At 38.5% G+C, this 24,370-nt stretch overlaps 4 protein-coding genes and 1 long non-coding RNA gene across 8 annotated transcripts in view; 1 reads left to right on the top strand and 4 right to left on the bottom strand.

Moving 5' to 3' along the window:
- Positions 1 to 169: 169 nt before the first annotated feature.
- Positions 170 to 1,674, top strand: LOC105393520 (B9 domain-containing protein 1). Its single transcript, XM_011565295.3, has 3 exons — positions 170 to 516; positions 633 to 860; positions 1,323 to 1,674. The coding sequence occupies exons 1-3, from the start codon at positions 267 to 269 to the stop codon at positions 1,433 to 1,435; spliced, it is 591 nt and encodes a 196-aa protein (XP_011563597.3). The 5' UTR covers positions 170 to 266; the 3' UTR covers positions 1,436 to 1,674.
- A 63-nt stretch (positions 1,675 to 1,737) lies between these two features.
- LOC119691550 lies at positions 1,738 to 2,666 on the bottom strand. Its single transcript, XR_005253950.2, has 2 exons — positions 2,134 to 2,666; positions 1,738 to 1,921 (listed from the first exon to the last, which is right to left on the bottom strand). It is a non-coding gene; the product is annotated as an uncharacterized LOC119691550 (long non-coding RNA).
- A 1,660-nt stretch (positions 2,667 to 4,326) lies between these two features.
- LOC105393519 (probable enoyl-CoA hydratase, mitochondrial) lies at positions 4,327 to 11,486 on the bottom strand. The gene is made up of 6 exons (XM_011565294.3): positions 11,276 to 11,486; positions 9,666 to 9,842; positions 9,055 to 9,203; positions 8,417 to 8,621; positions 7,411 to 7,598; positions 4,327 to 4,579 (listed from the first exon to the last, which is right to left on the bottom strand). Exons 1-6 carry the CDS (start codon positions 11,376 to 11,378, stop codon positions 4,514 to 4,516), a joined length of 888 nt encoding a protein of 295 aa, XP_011563596.3. The 5' UTR covers positions 11,379 to 11,486; the 3' UTR covers positions 4,327 to 4,513.
- Positions 11,487 to 16,707: 5,221 nt separating this feature from the next.
- LOC105393523 (lipase 1) lies at positions 16,708 to 18,100 on the bottom strand. The gene has a single exon (XM_038108697.2). It carries the CDS (start codon positions 17,973 to 17,975, stop codon positions 16,713 to 16,715), a length of 1,263 nt encoding a protein of 420 aa, XP_037964625.2. The 5' UTR covers positions 17,976 to 18,100; the 3' UTR covers positions 16,708 to 16,712.
- A 2,529-nt stretch (positions 18,101 to 20,629) lies between these two features.
- Positions 20,630 to 24,370, bottom strand: part of LOC105393518 — a 96,038-nt gene continuing 92,297 nt past the window's right edge. For all 4 annotated transcript variants that reach the window (XM_038108858.2, XM_038108860.2, XM_038108859.2 and 1 more), the window contains 5 exons: positions 24,107 to 24,207; positions 23,416 to 23,581; positions 22,862 to 23,026; positions 22,586 to 22,751; positions 20,630 to 22,491 (listed from right to left, as the gene is read on the bottom strand). In XM_038108858.2, the coding sequence (XP_037964786.2) occupies positions 20,969 to 22,491; positions 22,586 to 22,751; positions 22,862 to 23,026; positions 23,416 to 23,581; positions 24,107 to 24,207 (2,121 nt within the window). In that variant the 3' untranslated portion in view covers positions 20,630 to 20,968. The remainder of the gene's footprint in view (positions 22,492 to 22,585; positions 22,752 to 22,861; positions 23,027 to 23,415; positions 23,582 to 24,106; positions 24,208 to 24,370) is intronic.

Below are 24,370 nucleotides of genomic sequence, written 5' to 3'. Positions count from 1 at the left end.
GGTAATCAATCCAGCCTTTAGTGGTTACAACCACGTTACAACATAGGCAAAGTTAGCTTTGCAGGACTTTGGGCGATGTGATGTGCCGATGTGCCCCACCCACCTACTATTTTTTTACTCTGGTAACCCTCGTCGTCAAGGCAACGCAGTTGTTTTGTTTATTTTCCACGCTGTCATTCCGATGTGATTCATTTAATTTAAAAAAGTTTTTTTGCTAAGAAATTAGACATTGCATCTCTTTACTAGAAGATTTAACTGGATTTTCAATGAGAGACAGTGAAGTCACACATTTTTTGGTGTCAATAAGTGGCCAAATAGAGTTTGCCAGCTTCCCAGCCGGTGTGTTTGACGAGGAAGTGTATGTCCAATATGAATTTGTATGGGGCCCAGATTGGGCGGTGAAATCCGGCCTTACCTCCGGCGTCAGCCAGATGGCTCGGCCGGGAAGCAACCCTGAGACCGTCATCTTTAACATGCCTGTAGAACTGGTGTTCAGTAGCACCAATGTGTCTGGATGTAAGTAGTCCAACACTCTTACTTCAAGGTGCTATTTTAATACTAACCATTGAAAAATCTGAGGATGACAAGGAGTTTGGTTTAGCTGTCCTAAAACTTTCGTTTTTCAATTGCAGGGCCACAAATAATATTGACAGTAAGGGCAAAAAATATGATGAGTGGCGACTCTCTCCGAGGCTATGCATTAGCTCTGACGCCTCCTACTGCCGGTGTAAGACAGATCACTTCCCCTCTGCTCCGGCCGCGGGCAGCTACCATGCTTGGAGAGTGGCTGGCATGGGCCACCGGACAGTATCCGGAGCTGGCTGACCCCAAAATGCTGGCCAGTGGAAAGGATAATTATCGTAAGTTTATGTTTTAGATGTAGGTATGTGGTAAAATGTTTGCTTATATTGCTTAATTGGACAGTATTCAATGTTATACCCTGCATTTATACCTGCCGCCACTGAAATGAGAGGATGTGATCCTATCCTTTGTGCCACTATGGCAAATTTTTGAGTGAATTACCTAAATATCTAATGAAAGTATACTAGGACAGTTTACTACATAATTTATTTGATTAATTAAAACAGATAGCTCTAAAACTAATTAACCTAGGACAGTTTCAATTCTACCTTCCCTTAGGGAAACAAAGTGATGTAAAGATGAGAATCTTGTAATGAAATACATAATTTACAATTAAATAGCTTGCCCTTATTTGAGGCTTAGCCAATTAATGCTAAGCCTCGAATAAGGTAAGTATTTAATATGCGTTTTATTGGTAAGGTAAAACGCTGCTAATAATAACCATCTGCTTTTTATTACAGTGCTAAGAACAGAATCATATGGGAGCATCACCATGAGTTTGTCTATGATATCTAAGGACCTGAGGAAACTGGGTTATGACAATCAGCCACCTGCATACAAGGAGTCCAGTTGAATAAAATCACCAAGTTGTGTTTCAGTTTAATCATTAACAATGGAGTTAAATCTAGTCCTTATTTATATACTGAATTAAAGTTAAATATACCTAGTCTGTAGAGCATTCATTATGGCAGTGTACCTCCTAAAATTGCCTTTGTATTGCTAATGCATAGAAGTGAGGAATTTCTGAACATTTATGCTGAACTGATAACCATTTCTGTGTCTGTTAAGTAATACACAATCATTATATTTAAATTTTGTATAGTTTTAATTTAATCCTCTTTTACTTAAATTTAATAAACAATAAAACAACTAAGCTTTAAGTTGTTTCTTATAGATGCTATAAGGAACACACTTTATTAAAAATAATATATTAATTGGTTTAAAATAACAGTGAAAAAGTTTGCTTCCAATACAAACATAATTACTATTCCCACCCCAACACCTAAATTTTGAGACTCATAGTAATTCCAATTTCCATCCTGATTGAATATTCCAACCTCTGAAAATAAAAACTTTGTTTTATTAATCACCCAAAATATGTAAGACTAAACTTGTTAAGAAAGATGAAGTCACAATGAATGGTAAACAAAATAGTATTGACTGGAGTGCAAGGTCCAGTATAACCTCAAATAGGTATCTATATTCAACATTATGCATGATACAGATGATTTATCTTTAAAGAATACCTATATGAATTAGATACCAACTTACCTCAATTAGAAATACATTAGGAAGTGAGGTTCTGATTCAATCTGTTTAGAATTGAAAGCGTCATGATCAATATGTACAGCATTTCTAAGTAAAATAACGCTACGAACACCGAAACACTCGTTTTGTGAACCTCAATATCTTCAAATTCCTGCATAATATGCCTATTTCTGTATACATGGTCCCAAAACATGGAAACTGTGTCTTCTCACAACAATCGCAGTAAAATATACGCAAACAATAAAGATCCGCTACTTGTGTTTGTAAGACATCATGGACAATGCAAATTAGTCAATTAAATTACGCGCAAACTTGTTTTATTTTGTTTGTCTCTAATAAATTATAGTTAGTAGGAAAAACTATGATGACGACAAAGAAATAGCGAATCTCAATTATTCTTCCAAATTCAGTAGTCAAAACAATTGCTTTGTTTGTATTCTGGTGATGTCACTTTTTGATTAGGTGGCGTTATATACTTTGACGTTTGAAGTTGACACTTGATGGACGCATCAATGACACGTTGCATAAAGTTGCCACTAAAAAAAACTTAACGATTTTGCCGTAAATGCTGCAAAAACTGATCTTATATTTTTTAAAGTCGGTTTTTTAATCTCTGGTACTTCTCCTACTCGTACGAATCGTACGAAGTACAGTGAAACTATAAAGTCCTGAAATTAATGTTTGAGGAACTAAAATTTTCAGGAGCCTGGCACCATTAGAAAAGAAACATAAAAGTCATAACAATTGTTTATGTCAATAGGCGGTTAGCTGTTTTTTGAATTTTCTTATTAATTATAAGGATAATCTAGATAAAAGCAACAATTTACGCTTGGTTGCAATTAGGAAGATGAAGAAAAATATTCGTAGTCAAGCTAGTGAAGTTATTTATCGAGTTTTTATACAATGTTTAGCGGAACATCAAGCTGGACACATTTTGTCGAATTTGGAGGATGTTTACGCTCGTACAGCGTGTCATACACGCTGTACGAGCGTAAACATCCTGGGTTTGGGTATGTAGCATTGTACAAATTGTAATAACTCATTTTTTATTAGAACCAACGCTTCATTTATCGATAAACCTAGGTTTAGAGCCCAAGTCGAACATTGTTTACATACACTGATTGTAAGTTTCATCTGTACCCGTATCATGAAAAGTCGAGCTAACGAATAGAATCGAATGCGAGTGCGACTATTGTCAACTTGACAGCACTTTCGAACACTTTTTACCTTTCGAATGAGTTTCGAAAAGAATGACCACAGAGTACATAATATTATTCTGACAATGACCTATGGAATGATAGCTGTCAAACTTTCGCAAATCTGTACACCGCAATACACCGCCATTTTGTTGTTGACAGGTTGACAGCACTTTCGAATAGAATGTGCTGCGTTTTTTCCGGATCGCTCTACTGGTTTCAGTTGAGTTGAGTCAAACCTTAACATTTTGATACTTGAAGATATATTTTTTGTTTACTTACTAAATTCACATTATGTGAATTTGGGGGGCATTGTGTAACTCAAAAATATGTTTTTATTTTATTTTATAGTTATATCGGACCAGCGTGCCAAATAGGGCAAAATATGGAATATTTCTAACTCCTGGAAGAAACAGAACTGGCCGTCCAAAAAGAGAAATTGATGTCTTTACTATGTGTGCCCTTCGTCAACAGATCCAGTTTTTTTATACAGTTGTAATAACGTTATCTAAATAAATATTTATTGGTTTCACTATTATAGCCTTCATATTTTCACCTTCTAGCTTGTATAAGAGCTTTTTTTGTGGATGGTAAGTTGTTTTTAAAATACATAAATAGGAGGAAGTTAACAGGCAAAATTTCAAGTATCGAAGTCAGTTATGTTTCGCTATATAGGGTTGCTACATGAAAGATAGCAGTGCCCTCATTTAATTTCAGGACTTTATAGTTTCACTGTAACTGTGCACCTGGCCAGCAAGAACCAGGGGTCACGCTGCCGCTGGCTACGCCAAAGCTAGTTATTATGACTTCTGGTTTTTGTCAGTTAGGTGCACAGTTAATTCGTATGAGTAGTACTCCATCTATTTAACTAGCTTTCTCCAATCGTGTCGATCATCCGTCCCATTGGGACTGAGAGTGAAGAGTACTACGGAGTGTACTACGCACAAACTCGGGTAGTATAATGTGCTTAGATGGCAGATCTTGGACAGAAACAATTTAATAATAAACATTTAAAATTTAATAACTTGTAAACGTTGTATAAAGTAGCTTAACTATAATAAAATATCAATATGTTGTAAATTCGATACACATTTACATAGATTTTCTCTTACATTATACATACAAAGATACATAACACTTTTAATCACCATTCTCGATACATACATGATTGTACATAGGAAATACAACTATTCATTCTTGAAGTTGGGCGCTCTCTTCTCAATAAATGCGGTCATGCCTTCTTTACGGTCTTCCTGTAATTATGAAAAAGTGCAATAAGTATCAACTTTACTTAATATTAAATATACCTACATCCTAACTATATTAATATTTTAAATGCGAAAGTAACTGTGTCTGCCTGTCTGTCTTTCTGTTACTCTTTCACGCCAAAACTACTGAACGGATTTGAATGAAATTTGGTATAGACCCTGGGAAAGAACATAGGCTACTTTTTATCCCGGAATTCCCACGGGAAAAGTTTTAAAGGCGAAGCGAAGGGGGGGACAGCTAGTTATACATAAACATAATCCAATTGGATTTCCATGTATGTATACTATGGCATATTGAGTGTTAGGATCTTCTAGAATCTACAAGTATACATAAGACCGCTACTTTGACTTTGCATAAGATTAACTAATTTAAAAATGAAATTTCATAGAAAGTTTAAAAAATACGGCAACTTAAGTGATAAACAAACCTTTGAGTTGCTAAGAGAAAGAGCTAAGCGTCTCGAAGGTGTATGTTACAATAATTACATGACTCATATCGAAAGTTCCATTTCTTCAAACCCTCGAGTGTTTTGGTCCTTTATTAAGGGTAAACGCAAGGGATTTTCGTTTCCTTCGTGTATGAAGCACTTAAATGTTTCATCCACGTCTGGACACGAGATTAGTAGTATGTTCTCGGAATACTTTTATTCAACGTTCTTACAATCTAACCCTGGGTCCATTCAGGTCGATAATAACCTACAGCCTGATACTTCAGATACTTCAGCTCCGCTTGCTGATATCGCGTCAGTTGAAGTATCTGGTGATATGGTTTGTAAACTCCTTAAGTCTCTGGACCTTTACAAGTCAGCTGGCCCAGATAAACTTCCAGCAGTATTTCTCGCCAGCTGTTCTAAATCATTATCAGTCCCGTTATCAATTTTATTTAAACGGTCCTTAGTCGAGGGCGTTATGCCGTCACTATGGAAGTCGGCTTTCATCAGTCCGATTCATAAGAGTGGCCCAAAAAATATAATTGGGAACTATCGACCAATTTCCAAACTATGCCTTATTGCCAAGATATTTGAGAGAATTGTGTATGATCAGGTTTATGCATCGCTGAAATTAACATTCAACTCACAGCAACATGGTTTTCTTAAGAAAAGATCAACAGTTTCCAACCTTATTGTATTTAATGAGTTTATAACTTCACAAATGGATAACGGCAATCAAATCGATGCCGTTTACACCGATTATAGCAAAGCGTTTGATCGCATAGATCACGAAATGCTGCTCAAAAAACTTATATCAGCCGGAATTCGTGGTGATTTGTTTCGCTGGTTCAAGTCTTACATATCTAATAGGACGCAATCGGTGCTTTTAAACGGTTATACGTCAACCTGGAAAAGCATTCCTTCTGGAGTACCACAGGGATCGTTATTGGGACCCCTCCTTTTCATTATTTTTATTAACGACATTGACGTCTGTTTTAACAACTCACAATTCCTCTTGTTTGCCGACGATATGAAGGTATTCAGAGTGGTTAATAGTCCGGAGGACTCTGCTCTACTTCAGGATGATCTCAACAAACTTAATACCTACTGCAGAGTGAACAGGTTGGATATCAATGTCTCTAAATGCTTCTCTATATCTTTTGGACGTAAACGCAGTATGTTTTCAAGTACATATAATATTAATAATCAGTCTATTTCCAGCTGCAACGAGATAAGGGATTTGGGCGTAATTATGGACTCCAAATTGCTCTTTAACAATCACATTGATAAAATAGTAAAAAAAGCATATAAATTACTAGGATTTCTTATACGCTCTTGTAAAAATTTCAATTTAATGAAATCTATTAAAATTATTTATTGCTCTCTTGTTCGAAGCAACTTGGAATATGCGTCGCAGGTGTGGAACCCACGTTATGGCGTTTATATTTCTAAAATTGAGTCCATCCAGAAAAAGTTTGTTAGATACCTGTGTTATAAGTTTAAAATTCCTAGGCGCAGCTACGAGTATCACTGCAATCAATTTCATCTTCTTCCTCTTGAAATCAGGCGTCAAGCAGCAGATATAACTTTCCTCACAAAAATAGCTCAGAATAGTGTTGATTGTCCTGATTTACTTGAAAAAATCGATATATTTGTCCCTGAGCGTCAACTACGTCACAAATCACTGTTGCATGTTCCACTCGTTCATACGAATTATAGGCAGAACTCGTTCCTTTTGAGAGCTTCGCGCTCTTTTAACGCACTTAGTGTAGACTTTTTAGATTTAGACATTTTTTGTAGTAATGCTCGTTCAATCTGCTATTATTTAACCAATAAGTTTAGTACTTCTATTTAAGACAACTTATTATGGCGTGCTGTTATTTATTTACTTACTGGATATTGTGACTGGCATCTGCATTATGAACACGCAAGCATAAGTATTTATATTATATATTTTTTAAGTAATTAATTGTAAGTAGTAATCTATTTTGTTTTGTGTTTAGTAACGTGTTTAGCACATTTAGGATTAATTTTTGTAATATTCCGTTTGAAATAAGTGAAAACTTGTAATTGGCTTTCAACTACATACTTTTAGCATTTTTCCATTAACTTTAGCTGTAAGTTTTCCATTGAAATAAAATAAAATAAAATAAAGTCAAAAGTGGCTCAGACACTGTCGCTCAAGACTTCATTGCCACATTAGTCAGTAGAGTTCTCGCAACTACTGACGACGACTGACTAAAGACATGGCGTTGCACTCACAAAACTAAATCATATGCTTAGTATAATATAGGTAAGTTCAGTTTCCCGCTTTTGCTATAACACTTCAGTAGTAACCTCTAGCCATCCTTTCCCCACATCTCAACCAAAACATAACACACTCACAGTGGCAAAAGTCCCATAGAAGATGCTCTTCTCGAACTGCAGGCCGGACTTGAGTGTGGTCTCGTACGCCTGGTTCACCGCTTGCTTGGCCAGCTTCACGATCAGGGGGGAGTGCGTGCCGATGCGCTCCGCGAGCTTGATGGTTTCCTCGAGGAGCTTGTCCACGGGGAATACTTTGCTGACTAGACCTGGGGGAGGGAAAAAATAATGTTGAGTTCAATGTGTAATAACTATCTTAAACTCTAGCACTATTAATAGCAGGAGATTGAATAGTCCGTTTCGCCTCTCGGCGTCGGAAAATGATTCCCGCAGGCCAGAAGTCTTTGTCCAGTAGAACCTCGGGAACCCGAAGACGATAAATGTAAGTAAGTAGGTAAGTAGTTTATACATTGAGTTGTACTTTACATTAAACTCAAATAGTTTTACCTTTAATAAGGATGAATGAGTTATTCATTTCTTTTTTATGGGTTAAAGTTCAAAACTTACGATACGTGAAATTTATTTTCAAATCTTTTTTCGGTAGAAATTATACTTACTGAAATTATCAATTGAATGGTTGGTTAAGTACATAGGTATATTACAGTGAGATAAGCATAGTATATAGTGACTCTATGAAGATAAGCGTGAAATGACGTAAATATTACATGAATACAATTTACATAATAATTAGCAGAAAAATATCTGTATTGTCGTAGTCATTCAATACACATAACCTTGTAACCAGAACTAAGTAGGTACTTTTACAATAATATTTTCACTGATAAAATGAAAAATACTTGTTGCCGCGGCAATGTTGCCAAAATGTGAGAAGTCAGTATTATGATTTTAAATCACCATAAAAAATACATGGAAATCATAGAATAGCAAATACTAGTACCTAGTACTCGTTATTCTATGATGGAAATGCAACTTTCTTCACTGAGGGGCGCTAGAATACATATCAATTTGAATTTTTCCTTCCAACAAAATCTACTTTTAGAGGAGGCTCCTATGAAGATTTCCTTACCCATCTTCTCCGCCTCATGAGCATCAATGAAGTTGCCAGTCAGCACGATCTCCATGGCCTTGCTCTTGCCCACGTATCTGGGCAGGCGCTGGGTGCCGCCCGCGCCGGGGATGGTGCCGATGTTGATCTCGGGCTGCCCGAACTTGGCCTTCTCACCCGCGTAGATGATGTCGCACAGCATGGCTAGCTCGCAGCCGCCGCCAAGCTGTGGAGATGGGGCTGGTTAAATAGATTGTTAGGCCCTTACTTGGGGTACTCAATTAGGGATATAGCGATGGAAGAGTTAGAATAAAGTGCTTGTTTTAACATCATCACTGTAGCCTCTCTTTACCTGATATTTACCTGATATTCAAGAACATACCTAGGCCACTCTGCTTCTTGTAATCACTATAAGAACCCATATTTAGCTATTGTTGAAGGCTCAAACGGAATGCGTTAAGAAGAAGCGAAACCAAACGGTGGATTCGAGTGACGTGGCACAAATACATAAAATTCTGTTAATTTCAATTTGTGTTTTAATTGTATTTTTATGTATGTGGTGTATTTGTGCAATACCAATAGTCAACCGCCCATAGAAGCTTGGTTATAGATCAATAATGGGATATATATATTATGTATTTAAAATCGGCAACACTCACCGCGAACCCGTTGACCGCCGCAATAACTGGTTTCCCACAGTTGCTGATGTCCTCCCACTCGCGCAGGAAGCCGCCCTTGTTGTTGGAGCTGTACGTGTTGTTCTGCATCTCCTTGATGTCCGCGCCGGCCGCGAACGCCTTCTCGCTGCCTGGGGGGGGGGAGATTTATGTATTTGAGTATAATATTAGCGCCTTTTGCCCTTTAGGGGTATATTTTTTTGCAGGAATTGGCCATTCAAAGCTATATTTTACAGTACATCGGAGACATAAGCAGTCAGCGTAAAGTACTTATTATCAAAACTGTGAATGATTACTACAGTATTTGTACACCTTCCTCATCTATTCTATACTTAGTTAAGTCATTTCTCCACCCAAAGGTTGTCTGGAAGAGATTGATTTTAGCAATATGGCCGCCTATTGAGGTATACCCAGTGTATAAAATTGTTGTTTGTGTTCAGTTAAGTGAAAAAAGTAGTATTCTATGAATAAGGTACTAAAAATCAAAATTCTCTGAATAACCTATTATTATTCATACACGGCGAACTCATGGGGCAATCTGACAGTGAGGATTACACTTAAAAGCTACCAAGTACCTAGGATAATATACAAACCTGTGATAACAATGGCGGCGATGCTGTCATCCTTGTCGAAGTCCACGACAGCCTTCCCCAACTCCACGAACAGAGGCTTGCACAGCGCGTTGAGAGCCTTCGGCCGGTGCAGCTGGATCAGACCCACATTCTTCTTGCTGCCCACCACCTCCGTCTTTATGTTCTCGTAGGCTGGCGCTGGGGGGAATTGGTACAGTTAAGGTTGTACTCTGAAGGATTATATTAGAGCATTCCATTATTATTTGTGTAAATTGTTTTTAAGTCAATAAAGTTGTATTCTATTCTATTCCATCACGAATAGTGGGTTTCAGTGTTAAGGGAACACTGTGGACTGTAATAGGGTTGCTATATCTGATGAAGCCGAAATTTTCAATTACCAGGATAAATGGGCTGGGAGAAGTGGATGGTGATGATGACAATGACTAAGCACAAATTACTTACATACATTTGAGTGATACTTTTTATCTTTAACCTTGAATACTTTACTAGGTACTTACTTATCTTATTATTTATACTGCCATTATAAAACATTTGACACACTACCATATTGTTTATTGTTTAAGATAATTTTAAATTTATTGATAAGAAAAAAGACTAATTTACTGTCCTTTACACTCTTTTACTTATAGTCCCTCCCTCCAACTCTATTATGGTTTGTTCTCTTGTAGAGTAGGCTGTGTGTATGCTCTCACTGTAACGGGGGGGTAAGTTTATGCTTTCTGCTATCCATTAGGTACCAAAAACTATTATGCGGAGACATCAAAGACTAAAAGAAAAAGATTCTATCAGATAATCAAAGAAAACAAAATAACTACAAAAAAGTAACATATTTTATTATAATAAGATATGATAGACAATAAGGTTTATAGTGGTTACCTAAAATTATTGAGTGTATTCAGGTGTACTGTATATTTTCAGTGTAGGTTTTACATCAGCACTTTAAATGCCAAGTAAAACAAACATCTGATCCGAATCTGAGAGGCAAATACTCTTATCTAATTCAGATAAGAGAAGTGATATTACTTCTTCTGTTAATTTTATATTTATAGATAAGTGGGTTCTCGAAATATGTAACAGGGTAGGCAGACTTGCATTTCAATACTCACTTTTTGCTAGTATTTACTCGATAACCCTCAACGGCTACCCCAACTACTACCACCCCGATTACCCCGTCTACCCCTAACAGTTACATATTTAACATAATTATCACATTCCAGGTAACTGAGGCTCAAACATTGTGTTAATCAATGTTGTATGGTGCATGAATGGGTTTGGTGGCCCTGAGTGGTTAGGAAATGATACATGTTAAATAATGACTACACTTTGTACCTTTTCAGAGCAGATTCATCACATCTGAGCTATGTAGGTAACCACAGTTCTCTAACGAACACCACAGTAGGTTAATAAAGAAACAGGTTATACATGATAGTTGACAATCTGGTCATGTTGTTAGGTTAGTAAATAACTTAAGAAAGATTTTGTGTTAGGTTTGTAACTTCACTCGCTAGGTAGGACCCCAGCTGCAATTTTTTACATTCAGGCATGAATATAATTCGGACGAAACCAAAAGTAGGTAGTGAAAACTAGAAAAGAGGTTTATTTGCATTTACCTGCACTATAGAATTTGACGAAGCCGGCATTGGGGGCGACCGCTCGCGCGTTGAGCGCGGTCTTTCCAAGGATCACTCGGGTGAGGGCACTCACTGAAGCCATTTTAAATATACTTGGCTACTTCTCAGTGGACTTCAAGAAGTGAAATAAAACTGATAAAAACTTTAAGTTGAACTTTGAACGCACAGTGTAAATTTAAGTTTGAATTTGATAAGAATGTCACTCACAGATGAAACACAAGATAGGAAATTCCTTCAAGAGCGAAAGAGATAGCATGCTTGTTTTTTAGTTTTGACGTTTAGTTTTTGTATTGCCAGTGTGGGTCCAAATCAATTCCCCAAAAATACATGTGCGTCTGACGAGCTCAGAATGATGAGTTTTCCGAGGAACTAAATCATAGATGGCGGTGATCATAATTTTATTATTTATGTCACAATTTGTTATGATATGAAAAAATGAAAAATGCAAGCGTAAAATATCGTGGGGCGTGCGGCGTCCCCAGACTCCCCAGTCCGTTGGACCGATAACTTTAGCTTTATACAGGTACCTTAATGATGAGGAACACCAGTTTAGTGTAGTGGCGCTCTTTAGGAAAAGCCTAGGTCCAGCAGTGGACGATTAGGGGCTGACGACGATCTATGTGCGGCGGCATGTAGCTGTCGCGTCAGCCTGGCCGGCAGGCTAGCAGCTGACAGTAGGCTGGTATGACTTGGCTACAGTAGGTTGTTGTTACACTTGTTAATATTCCAACCACAAAAGGTGTAGGCAAAAGTGCATAACGCATAATCATAATTTTATTATTCTTAATTATTCAGTAGCATGCTTTAATCTGCAGTGGCAACCTTGCTAAGATGCTGCATCTATTATCGTAGCATTGACCATGATGTTTCTAGGTCAGATTATGGGTAAACACGTAAAAATCGCTATTAAATTGCATTTACGACAGATATCAAAAAAGTGCAATTTTTGAAATTACCAAGGTTTCAAATTTTAGTGTTTAAGTACTTACTACCTAGATAGAAAGGATCGGAATCAGTAAGGTCAATGCGTTTTGCCGGGAGCGGAGCAGTGATCAGTAAAGTCACAAACACCAACCACAATCACCGAACACAAACAGCCATCCACATGCTCGGCGAACGCTCATAACATTCCGAACCGGCAAACACGGCGGACGACGAGCTATTACTTTCGGGTTGACATATTTTTATTATATAAATTAAAGCAAGAGAAAGAAAAAAGGAAAATAAGAAGAAAGCAAAGACGATGGTGGAATAATAATGATGATGATGTCCTCCTAGCCGAATTTCGACCACGGCGGCCAATCTCATTTGAGATCAGCCATCTACGCAGGAGTAGATTACGGGACTACACGGGATTACGGGAGCACTGTTAAAATCCTAAGACCGTTTTACTTACCTAACTACCTACCTACATATTACTACCACTAAATTACTAACAACTTACCTACTACAATCAGAGATATCTTACAAATTACAAAGTCTTTTTAAGATAAAAATAAATGTCTTTCTTTATAAGGTTTAGAGCTGAGGTTGGGACGATTACTTTAACTGATTCAAGGCAAGCAGCAAACTGTAAATAATAATGCAATGTTTTGAATTCGGATGATGTGAGCAGATTAAAATTAAAAAGTAATTAGGTTACATAAAATATGCAGTTAGTTACTTGAATAACCTAATTGGACGTAGTTACGCAGAAAGGCCTCAATCCACAACTTTGTCAAAATTGAGTTATATACTAGAACATGCTATTTAATGTAGGGTCTACCTGTCAAGAAAACAAACACAGTAAAAAACCAACTACAACATACTTTTTTGATGTGGGGGACCAACCCACATTGTATGAAACACTCATTTTTTAGTTTCACATAAAGGACTCAAACTGTTTGAGTCCTTTTACAGAAACGCATTTCCTATGAAACCATGAAAAATTTAGTTTTTCATAAAAGACTCAAGCGCTCTGAGTCGTTTTAGAGAAATACGTATTCATTTAAAAAAGACGATTTGTATTTAGCAGAAAGGACTCAACCCGTCTGAGTCGTTTTAGAGAAATACTTATTCATTGAAAAAAGACAATTTGTATTTAGCAGAAAGGACTCAAACCGTCTTGAGTCGTTTTAGCGAAATAATTATTGATTGAAAGAAGTCAATTTGTATTTAGCAAAAAGGACTCAAACTGTCTGAGTTGTTTCATAGAATATAAGTTTTTAATAAAACAGTTCAAATTTTATTTTATATGCGGGTCGCCGAACTGAAATGGGAGTGGCAGGATATTTGGCAGAAAGGATTCAAACTGTTTTTGTTCCGTCTCTTGGCCACTATTCTGTCACCGCATTTTTCCACCTTCCGTTCCCCCACGAGCCAAGTATCCTGCCACTCCCATTTCAGTTCGGCGACCCGCATACCGACGTTGAACACTTTCCTCTTTTGACGGATCACCACGTTGGGAATACGTCTAAGCGAAATACTTAACATGGCTCGCTCTATAGCTCTTTGTGGAACTCTGATTCGGTGCACAGTTTCGTTGGTCATCGTCCATGTATCGGCACCGTATGTTAGTGTGGGCAAGTCACATTAGCAATTAACAATCCATAAGCAGCGTCGCTCGACTCTCAAACATCTATCAGATTCATACAAGTTACGCCCGATTTGATAAGCGAGCGACGATGCCTAAGGATTGTTAATGGCAAATTTTCGGTGGTGGTAACTCCAAAGGAATGTCACAAGGTGACTTGGTTCTCACACGACTGTCGGACCGGGAACCAAATCGACCACATTTTGATTATTCGAAAATGAAGACATTCACTTCTAGATGTTAGAAATACTTAAGAAGGGTTGCTAAAGTCAAGAGTGATCACCACTGAGTCGTTGGAAAAATCTGCTTGATGATAGCGGGAGCTCAGAAGCAGGCCACAAGATCTGCCAAAGATATCGCTGTAAATAAGCTGCAGGACCCAGATGTCAGAAGATAACTTAGTATCCAGATCCACAACAAATACCATCAACCTACTAAGTGTGGGCGACGCGCCTCAATCAAAGATAACTGCACTGGCATTAAAGACATGTTTTAAAAAAGTTGCGAAGAAATAATAAGGCACAAGGAACACTTAAAGAAAGAATGGATGTCTAAAGGAACATGGCATATGATCAACTCTCCAAGGAAGACTTAACATCGAACTAGACTACCATTCTAAAGAAGCACGAGTTGCGTACGAGTATTTTCTTTGTGAACAAAATATCAAACGTAATTTAAAAAAGGACCAACGCTGTTCGTCTGATTCTATATCTTGGAGAAAACAATCAGCGGCTGCCATGAAGGATCTATAGAAAGAATCAAATAAACTTTGCAACAAACCCCAGGATATCTCCTTGTTACTATGGAAGACCGACTTGTAAGATGGTATGACCACATTGCCGAAGTTTTTAAAGATCTAAACCAGTCTGCATCTGAGGAGTTAGATGCAGATTCAATAAACCAGGAGCATCTTGTATATCCAGATCTTGATGTATGTCAAGAAGCATAATGGTAATCATTATGATTATAATAAAATCGATAGCAGTCGTTAAGCCTACTCAGAGACCTTCGGGCGGCTTGAAAACATCTGACAGTCGGGTTGCCCAATTACCCGTCAACTCTGTCAGCACAAGCTTGCTTGTGTTGGGGTCCACTAACCCACACTGGGACAGAGTAGTGGACTAGGCCTAATCCCTTCCTTCATTGGAAGGAGACCCATGCCCCGGCAGTGGAGATGTGACGGGTCGTGATGATGGTTAATGATTATGAGATTTATAATTATTCTGCACTTGACATAAATTTTAATATCCAACCGCAAAGTAAAGTCGAAGTGATACGGACCATACGATCGCAGAAATTCCACTTTTCAGCGATCGTATGGTAAGCACAGGGAACGACGGATATCCTACGGAGGCATAAAAAGAGGATAGTTGCAATATACCGAGGATGATGAAGTGAAGTTAGAGTAAAACAGAATTTTATTTATGTCTAACTTTATCCTTTGAGGTTTGCTTATGTGCATATTGCTTTATCCTGAAAATTATGGGATAAATACGGGTCGTAGACACTTAATAAAAAAGTGGGCTTCCATTTCGTAAAAAAATATATCAAAATCGGTTAAGTTGATCCAGAGTTTTGCTCTTGGGAACACATTTCCGGTTAGATTTTTATTCATGCCCAACTTTTTTCTATGAGGTTTGTTCTCCGTCAAAATGCTTTATCCTGAAAATTATGGGATACAAACGGGTCGTAGATACTCACTAAAAACGTAGGCTTCTATTTTGTAAAAAAAATATCAAAATCGGTTAAGTTTATCCAGAGTTTTGCGCTTGGGAACACATTTCCGGTTAGAATTTTATTCATGCCCAACTTTTTTCCATGAGGTTTGCTTTCCGTCAAAATGCTTTATACTGAAAATTATGTGATACAAACGGGTCGTAGATACTCACTAAAAACGTAGGCTTCTATTTTGTAAAAAAAATATCAAAATCGGTTAAGTTGATCCAGAGTTTTGCGCTTGGGAATACAGTTCCGGTTAGATTTTTATATATATGTGAAATTTTGTTTCCGATTACATTTCAATATAAATTATTTAATAATAGGTTTAATTTTTATATATAATTTTTATTTTGTGTAAAAAAGTAATGTCTTGTGTCTACAATATAAATATTTTACTTTAAAAACCATATTGTTATTTTAAAAAATATTTTATAAAAATAAATATTTGGTTGGATCCTTTCTGCGAAACGTTGAATTTCCCTGCTTGCATAGAAAAAGCAATTTAGGAGAAACGATCCAAGTGCATATTTTCATTAATAACTCAACAAATATTCGTTATAGCTACACCATGATTTGCAATAGTAAAATAACAATAAATATGCATAATTGAAGATAATTTCCACATATAAGATGCTTTTCATTGCTGAAGAATACCGATTAGAACTTTAAACGTCTATATCTCAGAACTAGGTTTGTGTGGGTTGAGTCCTTTCTGCGTAACTACGTCCAATTAACCCTAGGTATTCATGAACTTATTCCTATATTAATAAAACCTAGTTACTTAATATTTTTGTAAATATTAAACATAAGTCTATTTGATCGCATGTGGATCGCATCATATCCTTCTCCCCAAATGTTTGTCTGGAAGAAATACGCTTTTAATCGTAGGTAGGGTACAAAATGACCGCATTTTGTACCCATACTTAAGTTAGGATAAGTTATGTAATGGTGTCCTATATTTAGCACCCCCCCCCTAAAAATAGAGGTGTTATTGTGAACAAAAAATTAATATTTATTGGAGTGTATTTCGCCAAGTATGTATATCCTACTCAGACGGAGAAGAAGGTAATTGGCACTACATAGTTAACGATCAGACAAGCGAACACAAAAACCATAGATGAACATTTAAATGGAATATTTATTCAACCACTCAACAATTTCAGGCAAAAGTAACTTTGGAATGTGAATGCTCCATAAATAGTCCAGATGATTCCACTTAGTGTCTTCAATTCGGTACAGCTTTACCACATTCGGCAAAGTTCTACCTAACTTTCTCACATCACTGGCGTTCACTAGGTGGTCGTTTTCACCGTAAATCAACAGTGTAGGAGTTGTTACCTTCTTCAATTCATATTCCGGAGGTTTTTTAGCCCCGTAAGTTTTCATATTCCTCTTTTCCCCATAGTCATACTGCTGGAACTTTCTGGAGTTCAGCAGCTGTGAGAAATGCACGAGGTTTTTCAGACTGACCCCGTCGGGGGTGTGGCCGAATATTATCTCGAAGGTCTCCTGTGTGACCGAGTTCCTGTGTCTTCCGTCGAAGAATGTCTCGAGCAGCTCGATGCACGCTCGTTGCGCAAACTTCTTCCTGCACATGAACTGCAGCACCTCATTGACCGGCGATTTGGTGTACAATATCTCTTGAATCCTCAGCGTATTGAACAAGTTCAACACGAATTGCTCGAAATGCTTCGCCAGGGTTGTCAGCACTGGGCTTCTGGAGTGCTCCACGAACACTGCCGGCGCCATGGCCACTAGCAGCCCTACTTTATCCATGACTTCAGGTTTCAATGACGCCAGTGCCATGTACTGCGGCACGGCTTGCGAGTGGCTCACATAGTTCACTTTAGGGCTGCCGGTCTCTTTAATGATATAATCTATGAAGGCGCTGAGATCGTAGAGTCCAATTTCGTGGAAGGAGAACTGCCAGAACTCGGGATCTTTGTCGGGGTCCAACTTGGTGTGGTTTCGGGAGAACTCGGTGCCTCTCGAGTTGCTGCACCAGACGTCGAAGCAGGCGTCGGCCAGCAGGTACGCCAGGCCCACCTTCGGACCAGCATCTGTGTACGAGATGGAGTTCACAAACAGCCCGTGATGAAGTAGGACAGGGGGCTTCTTCGTCGTCTCGCAGTGAGGCCGCTTGAGTATACGAAACACTTTCAGAATATACCCGTCTTCAGTGACAGTTGTGTGCACGTCTGAAGGGTATCCATACTTTTGCAGGCGTTCTGTGAAATTCAGGAGTATGTCCGGATGGTATTGTAGCTGTTTCTTCAGTTGTATATTTTCTTTTACTTTGATATGTACGAGCCTTTTTTTGTGGTCGAAAGCGTTGATTTTATCATGTATCGCAAGAACAATAAGTAAAATAAATATCGGGCACTTCATATTTCACGCAATTGAGTAGTGAACTGGTTTAAATCCGCAGCGTGTGGCGGTACTGGCCACTACTGGCGATGTCACGGTTACGATTTGAACTGAATTGCCGTAAACTTGTCGAACACCAAGTGGGAATATAAAAAGGTGGATTTTAAGCGAGCTAAAATTAAAACTAGTCATGTTTTCATTGACCAACTGCGCAGAACACGCGAATGTTGGACCTCGATGCATTTATTAACTTCGCTGCAGCCACATTTTTCTTTGTTAATACCTGATTTAATCTTCATTACTGTGATGTAAGCAAAAACGGCCCAATGGGAAGTCTAGACTTTTTTGGGTCCGTAATAAATGATGTAGTACTTAACTTGTTGCGGATAAATACTTAAGTACCTAAAAAAATCTGTTCAATTGTTGGAAACCTGTGAATAATATTCCGGGTTCTACCGCAACCGGCAATGAGTCCATATTCTATCTAGAGTTAATTCTAGTATCATTGTGGTGAAGGAAGACTCCGGTTCTTCTGAAGGATATAAGTACTGATAATAAATTACAATATCTAGGGACATCTAACACGGACCCCCGACTTAAAAAGCAGAGCCTGTGATACATTACATATAACGTCGCAACGTCTTCGTCAGATGATCTGAAGTAATTAGTTACCAAAACTAATTCATATAGCCCATACCTATACCGTAGCAAGAGTTAGGTACTAAATTCAGTTTTAGTTTTTCAGAAAATATACCTACGTATTTTCTTTCAGTTATTAGAAGATTTGTAATGATTATGATGAATGAGCCAATATATATATATAATATGGGTAAGAGGCACTTTTTTGACAAAAGGGAGCACATATTTTTTTGCTGTCGGTACAGGGAAAGATATCACTTACCACCTTGTTTTGTTTGGACCATGACTTACAGGGCCATTCTTCACCCAATCTAGCAAAATATTTTTGGCTTTTTTTAAAACTTTGCGAAACACATACTTACAGGCTGTTGCAAAAGTGGTAGGTAAGTAGCTATAAGTATCAAGCCGAAAGCGGAAGACTCAGCGCGTTATTCTTCAGAACAATCATTTTCTGTATTATTTTCTCTTTTTATTATTAATTAACGTTTCTATATTATTAAGTAAACTTTATATTAAAAAGCTTCGTCAAAATACCTAAATCTTTTTATACTCCCCATAGTAAAAAAGTCTCTTGACCCGAGTTTGACCAACAAAGGCTATTGGAGAAGTACCTACGTTTTTTTTTCGCGAATACAGTGTTTTTCAGAATGACACGACAGCCTGTCTCACTCTTTCCTACTTTATTACTTTTACTTTTTTTAACACTCTGTATAAAATATACTTTTGGGTAGGTACTTCATGTACTTAATTTAATAATTAATGATACTTATCGTTTCTAAAAATATCATTAAAGTTGGCACAAGACGACCCTCGCCCAACCTTGGGTGCCCTTCACAATCTTTTCGTAAAAAATGTAATTTGTACGGAGGTACCTACTTGCAAAAATATTTTCAAAAATAGATTTTGCTGAACCGGTTCACTTAATTTGCCTCATAACCTACGTTTATTAAAATTATACCTACCGGTGCACGGTGATCAACCCAAAAGTTTTAGATGCAAATAAAATAACTTTGGGCGGCCAAGTAGGCGAACTGTTGTTGCAGAGTTAACGTAACGCAAAATTAGCTATTAAACCGAGATGTTGCTAATTCAGTCGGCTGCGAACAGTTTGCCTACTGGGTACTTAGGCTTATGTCTATGCCCCGATTCTGAAGTATATAATTCACATTAACCTAATATACACTCACGGGCAATGAAAAGGTTCCACTGAGAAAATCAACAAATAATGACGCCTTCTGCAACATTATAGTACATTTAACGGAGCATCAGGATATAACCAACAAAACACGGTAATATTTTGTTAAAACTTTCAGTTAAATGTTTGAAAAAATTGGGGTTGTTTTATGTCGGAATTTTGTGGTTGGAACCTTTTCATTGCCCGTGAGTGTAATATTAATTAATAAATACAAACACAACAACATCTGCCCATCATCTTTTACTGCTGGACATAGGTCTCTGTCAAGAGCAGAACCACATTTCCTAGGCTGTCCTTCATCCAGCCAATGGCAATGCAATGGAGGACGCCCCACAAAAGTCAGTCATATAATACCTACTCACCTCTATTTATAATCAACTCTAGGTATATAAGCTTTTTTGAAATTGTTGGGGATAAATGTAACCATGGCATGCAAAAAGCATGGCACCAACTATACAAATACGTATAGACGAATTGAGAACCTCCTCGTCTTTCCGAAAGTTGGTAAAAAAAACTAGTGGTAGGTAACTACAAGGTAATTACAAATAATTAAACCAGAATGGTATTGTCTATAACATGCTTTATTTAAAAATAGATTAAAATGTAGTTACCTATAAGTAAGCAAGTAGGTAGGTATATTTATCTATTATTTACAGAAAATATGAAAAAGACATGCCGGGAAATAAAAAATATATAGGTAGAATACTTAGATACGAAAGAGTGATAAAGTGAAATATACATAAACTTATGTAGCTAAAATTAACGAGACTATAAAATAAATTAAAAAGTAAGTAATATCCGTACAGAAATTATGTATTTTTAGATCTATTTTTAACGTACGAACCTCACATGTATTTCAATACGCTTAGATGTTAGATACAAATATTATATAAATCGCTTAAAAGATTTATACCAAAAATTATGGTCATCTTAAGCAAATTTTGCCTGATTACAAAATTACTAAGATATACTTAATATGATCTCAAAAACTACTAATTGGTATATTATATAGACAGTTGAAACCTCTTAACATTAGTGGAATATACACAGAAATAACACTAACAAACAACCATCTAACTCGTTATCTTATCAGAATATTGCACTAGTCATAGTTATTATTTTAAGGTACAAATTCTTAAATTAGTCGTTGGTTTTAAATTAACTATTACTTGAAGAATGATCAGTATAACCCTGACGGCATATCAGTTACTTTCGGGATGCCCATGAAGTTGTTCTTTTGTCCTCCGATGGGTGAGAGGGTCCTCTTGAGGTCCCCGTGGCTGTGGGTGCCGTTCATCACGAGGCTGGTCATACTGGCAGGCGCGTCCCGCATGATCGGAGTACCCGAGTAGAACCCAGCGTTGGTGTGCCCCCTCTTCACCAGAAACGAAGTGTTATTGTACGAAGATCCAGTTTGATTCTCGAATGATCCGGAGCTACGCTTCGAGTTCGGCAAGTAGAACTTTTGGGGAGACTCGGCCTTGTTCGGCGAGCCACGGTCCTTGCTGGACCTGGAGTCGTACCTCATGTGATGGTAATTGTTTTGTCTGCTCGTTGACTTGGTGATAGCAATTAATGGCGTCTCTTTCCCATTGTCGCTGTTAGTCCTGGACGAGGATCTGTAGGGCCAACCGGATTTCTTGGGCTCGGCCATCATCACAATGTCGACCATGGAATTCAGACCTTCATCGATACGATCCAAGCTTTTTGTAAGTTTTTTTGACTCAATCAGACTAACGATTTCGTCTACGCGACTGTTTTTGGATCCAGATCTTTGTAATGGGCTTTTGGAGGCTTCGATCATCGAGTTGTGACTATCGTTGTAGAACAAGCTGTCGATATATTCGCGTTGCCTTGAACCCTTTTCCGAAGCCTGGAATGACTCGCTTCGTTTGATTGAGTTCCTCCGACACTCTTCCCTCGAGCGCGTTCTCGATTGTCTCAGTTCGTTATCTTCTCTTTTAGTGCCTTCAGCCAAAGAGTTGAAAATGGCGCGACATTCCTGAAAATCAAAACTGGACACTGAAGGTTTTTTGGTCACCTCATTACGACATCTGGATGAACTCAGCAGGGAATCGGAGCCCTCATCACTGGAGTAAAAGTTTTCATCGTATATATCAGGAGGCTTGTTGTATACCAACCCCTGGTCTACCGGTGGGAATAAATGAATCAGGCTCTTGGACTTTCTCGGTGGATGAGGAAGAATCTTGCTCGGAACAATCTCTGTTTCGTCATCATCCTCATCTCTTACTTCGTTCAGATACTCCGTGCTATCAGCAATGTGAATGCTATGACGAGTGCTTGTTATCGAGTCTTCTTTTTCGAGGTTTCTATGCTTCTTGCATTCCATAACATTAACAGAAACGTTAGTTTCTGACGTTTGATTGCACCTGGATGATTTATCATCGTGAAAGCCATTCTTTTCTTTGTCGTAATGTTCAGACTCCGCATCGTTGACGATGTTTCGTAATTCTTGTATGACGTCATCGATAGTGGTTTCTTCTTCTTCGTCAGATGATTTCTTGTAGTCATTGTTTCTGTCAAGTTTCTTGTGTAGAGTTCTCTTGTTTCGCATTAAATCGTATGTTTCGTTTTTGACGTTGAAGACTTCGTATACCATGGACTCTCTTTGCATGTCACCTTCTGGACTCAGCGATCTTTCTGAGGAGCTTATTCCTTCATCCTCTGGGGGAGATGACTCATCTGAAGAATAAGATTATTTGTTAATTGAAGAACTTTCAGTCAGTTAACAGGCCGATGCTGGCTATCAAAAGGGAGCTGTATTTAGGATACGTACCTCTATTTAACCGCACTGAGTTTTTCTTCTTGACACAGAATGACTTCTTGCGGTTGGAGTTTCCATGTTCGGACCTCAACGTGGACACCTCTTCCTGGAGCTCACAGCATTTCTCTTTGAGACATTTCTCCAAGGATAGCAGGATGCCCTTTTCTTCTTGGAGTATCTGTAAGAAAGCGACAGTTTTAAACAACTTGCTCTTCATTTATGAGGAAAATTTTATATCGACGATGATAGCTGATTCAATCTGAGTTCAAAATATACTGGAATACCCACCTTAACTCTCTTCTCAAGTAGTTCCAGTTTGTTTCTCAGATCGTCCTTCTCTTTCACGGCTTCGTTTGCCTTCTCGCTCAGCGTGTCGATGTCGATCAGCTGCTTCTCATAGTTCTCTATCTCTTTCATCACCTGGCTCGTCGTGTTTGGCAGTTTGGAGACCATCTGTAGGACATAATAAAAAACAATTTCTGTAAGATTCAGTTTCTAAGAGCATACGTTAGACACTGGTGCTATGTTTAGGTTACGTAAATTAAAAATAAATGGCCAGACCAGACGAATAAAGTATAAGGGATCCTTTACTTAGAGTATCATCACATGGTACATAGGTGTACCTATAAATGTAAAGTAAGCCATACAAAAGACATTCGAAGCGCTTCTGAAGCATCAATATTTCAAGACCGTCTTAACTAAATTCTACAGGTACTTTTTCGACAGTTACCTCTCTGACCCTCCAATCAAATATGTACTGTACTATGTACTTGATTAGATACCTACTTTATTTTGAAAACTTTAACATTAATTGAGCTTCACACCAATCTCCCTTAACCAACCTTCTTCAGCGTGACAATATCTATCCCAGCCTGCTCCAGCTCGGCCTGGATGTAGAGGCGGCGCTGCGGCGACGGCGCGCTCACCAGCAGCGCGTTGATGAAGGCCAGCCCCGCCGCCTGCAGCTCCCCGGACCCGCCCGCGCTCTGCAGCATGCCTACCAGGAACCTGCCAGGGGAATTGAGGAAAACGGGCGTGTAAATATCCATCCAAACATAGCACAGTCAGAAGTCTAGCAAGGCGTATGGGACGCCGTAGCAGATTTTGTAATGCAGATAAGGCAGACATAGTCCAAGAGCGTATCTGTTCTGTGTTCAGCTGCTTGTCTTGCGTCCCATACGCTTCGCATAGGCTAGGCTAACGCGCACGGTGTGGCATTAGCGCTCAACTCTCTCTATCTCTCAGCTTTCTGTAGTCCACTGTTGGACATAGGCCTCTCCTAACGATCGCCACCCCAAACGGTCACCCGCCATCTGCATCCAGCGGCTTCCCGCTACCTTCCGCAGATCATCAGACCAACGGGTTGGGGGGCGACCGACACGCCGTTTGCCGACACGGGATCTCCACTCCAGAACCTTTGTACTCCAGCGGTCGTCGGCTCTGCGGGCTACGTGGCCGCGTTACCGACGCCGTTAGCGCTCAACAACTTTGTGAGTAACTAAACAACTCAACACAAGTCAACAAATCACAGACCTGAATCTGACAGGCTCGCCGTATCTCAGCCGCAGCGTGGACAGCGCCTCCGACACCGCGGCGTGCCCGTTGGCTGGCGGGTAGCACGCCTTTGTCAGCAGCTGAAATTAAAACAATTACATTGGTAAGTAGGTGTACAATACAGGGTAGATGGGACTGGAAAGGTAAATGTTAATTAATTACAATCATAGTTACATCAAATAAATTATGAAAAGTGAAGTTGATAACAAATTTACAGTGTGTGTTCTCTTGCAATCGAATGTC

The sequence above is a fragment of the Plutella xylostella genome, chromosome 17 (assembly GCF_932276165.1).
Source record: "Plutella xylostella chromosome 17, ilPluXylo3.1, whole genome shotgun sequence".
Taxonomy (NCBI): domain Eukaryota; kingdom Metazoa; phylum Arthropoda; class Insecta; order Lepidoptera; family Plutellidae; genus Plutella; species Plutella xylostella.
The sequence above is the reverse complement of the archived record's forward strand: the minus strand, read 5'-3'. Positions and strand labels throughout refer to the sequence as shown.

Coding starts and splice junctions, on each gene's coding strand:
- LOC105393520 (XM_011565295.3), top strand. CDS start 267: ATGAGAGACAGTGAAGTCACACATTTTTTGGTGTCAATAAGTGGCCAA. Junction 517..632: donor TAGCACCAATGTGTCTGGAT/GTAAGTAGTCCA, acceptor TTTCAATTGCAG/GGCCACAAATAATATTGACA. Junction 861..1,322: donor CAGTGGAAAGGATAATTATC/GTAAGTTTATGT, acceptor TTTTTATTACAG/TGCTAAGAACAGAATCATAT.
- LOC105393519 (XM_011565294.3), bottom strand. CDS start 11,378: ATGGCTTCAGTGAGTGCCCTCACCCGAGTGATCCTTGGAAAGACCGCG. Junction 8,622..9,054: donor CGGCGGTCAACGGGTTCGCG/GTGAGTGTTGCC, acceptor CCATCTCCACAG/CTTGGCGGCGGCTGCGAGCT. Junction 4,580..7,410: donor TCTATGGGACTTTTGCCACT/GTGAGTGTGTTA, acceptor TCATAATTACAG/GAAGACCGTAAAGAAGGCAT.
- LOC105393523 (XM_038108697.2), bottom strand. CDS start 17,975: ATGAAGTGCCCGATATTTATTTTACTTATTGTTCTTGCGATACATGAT.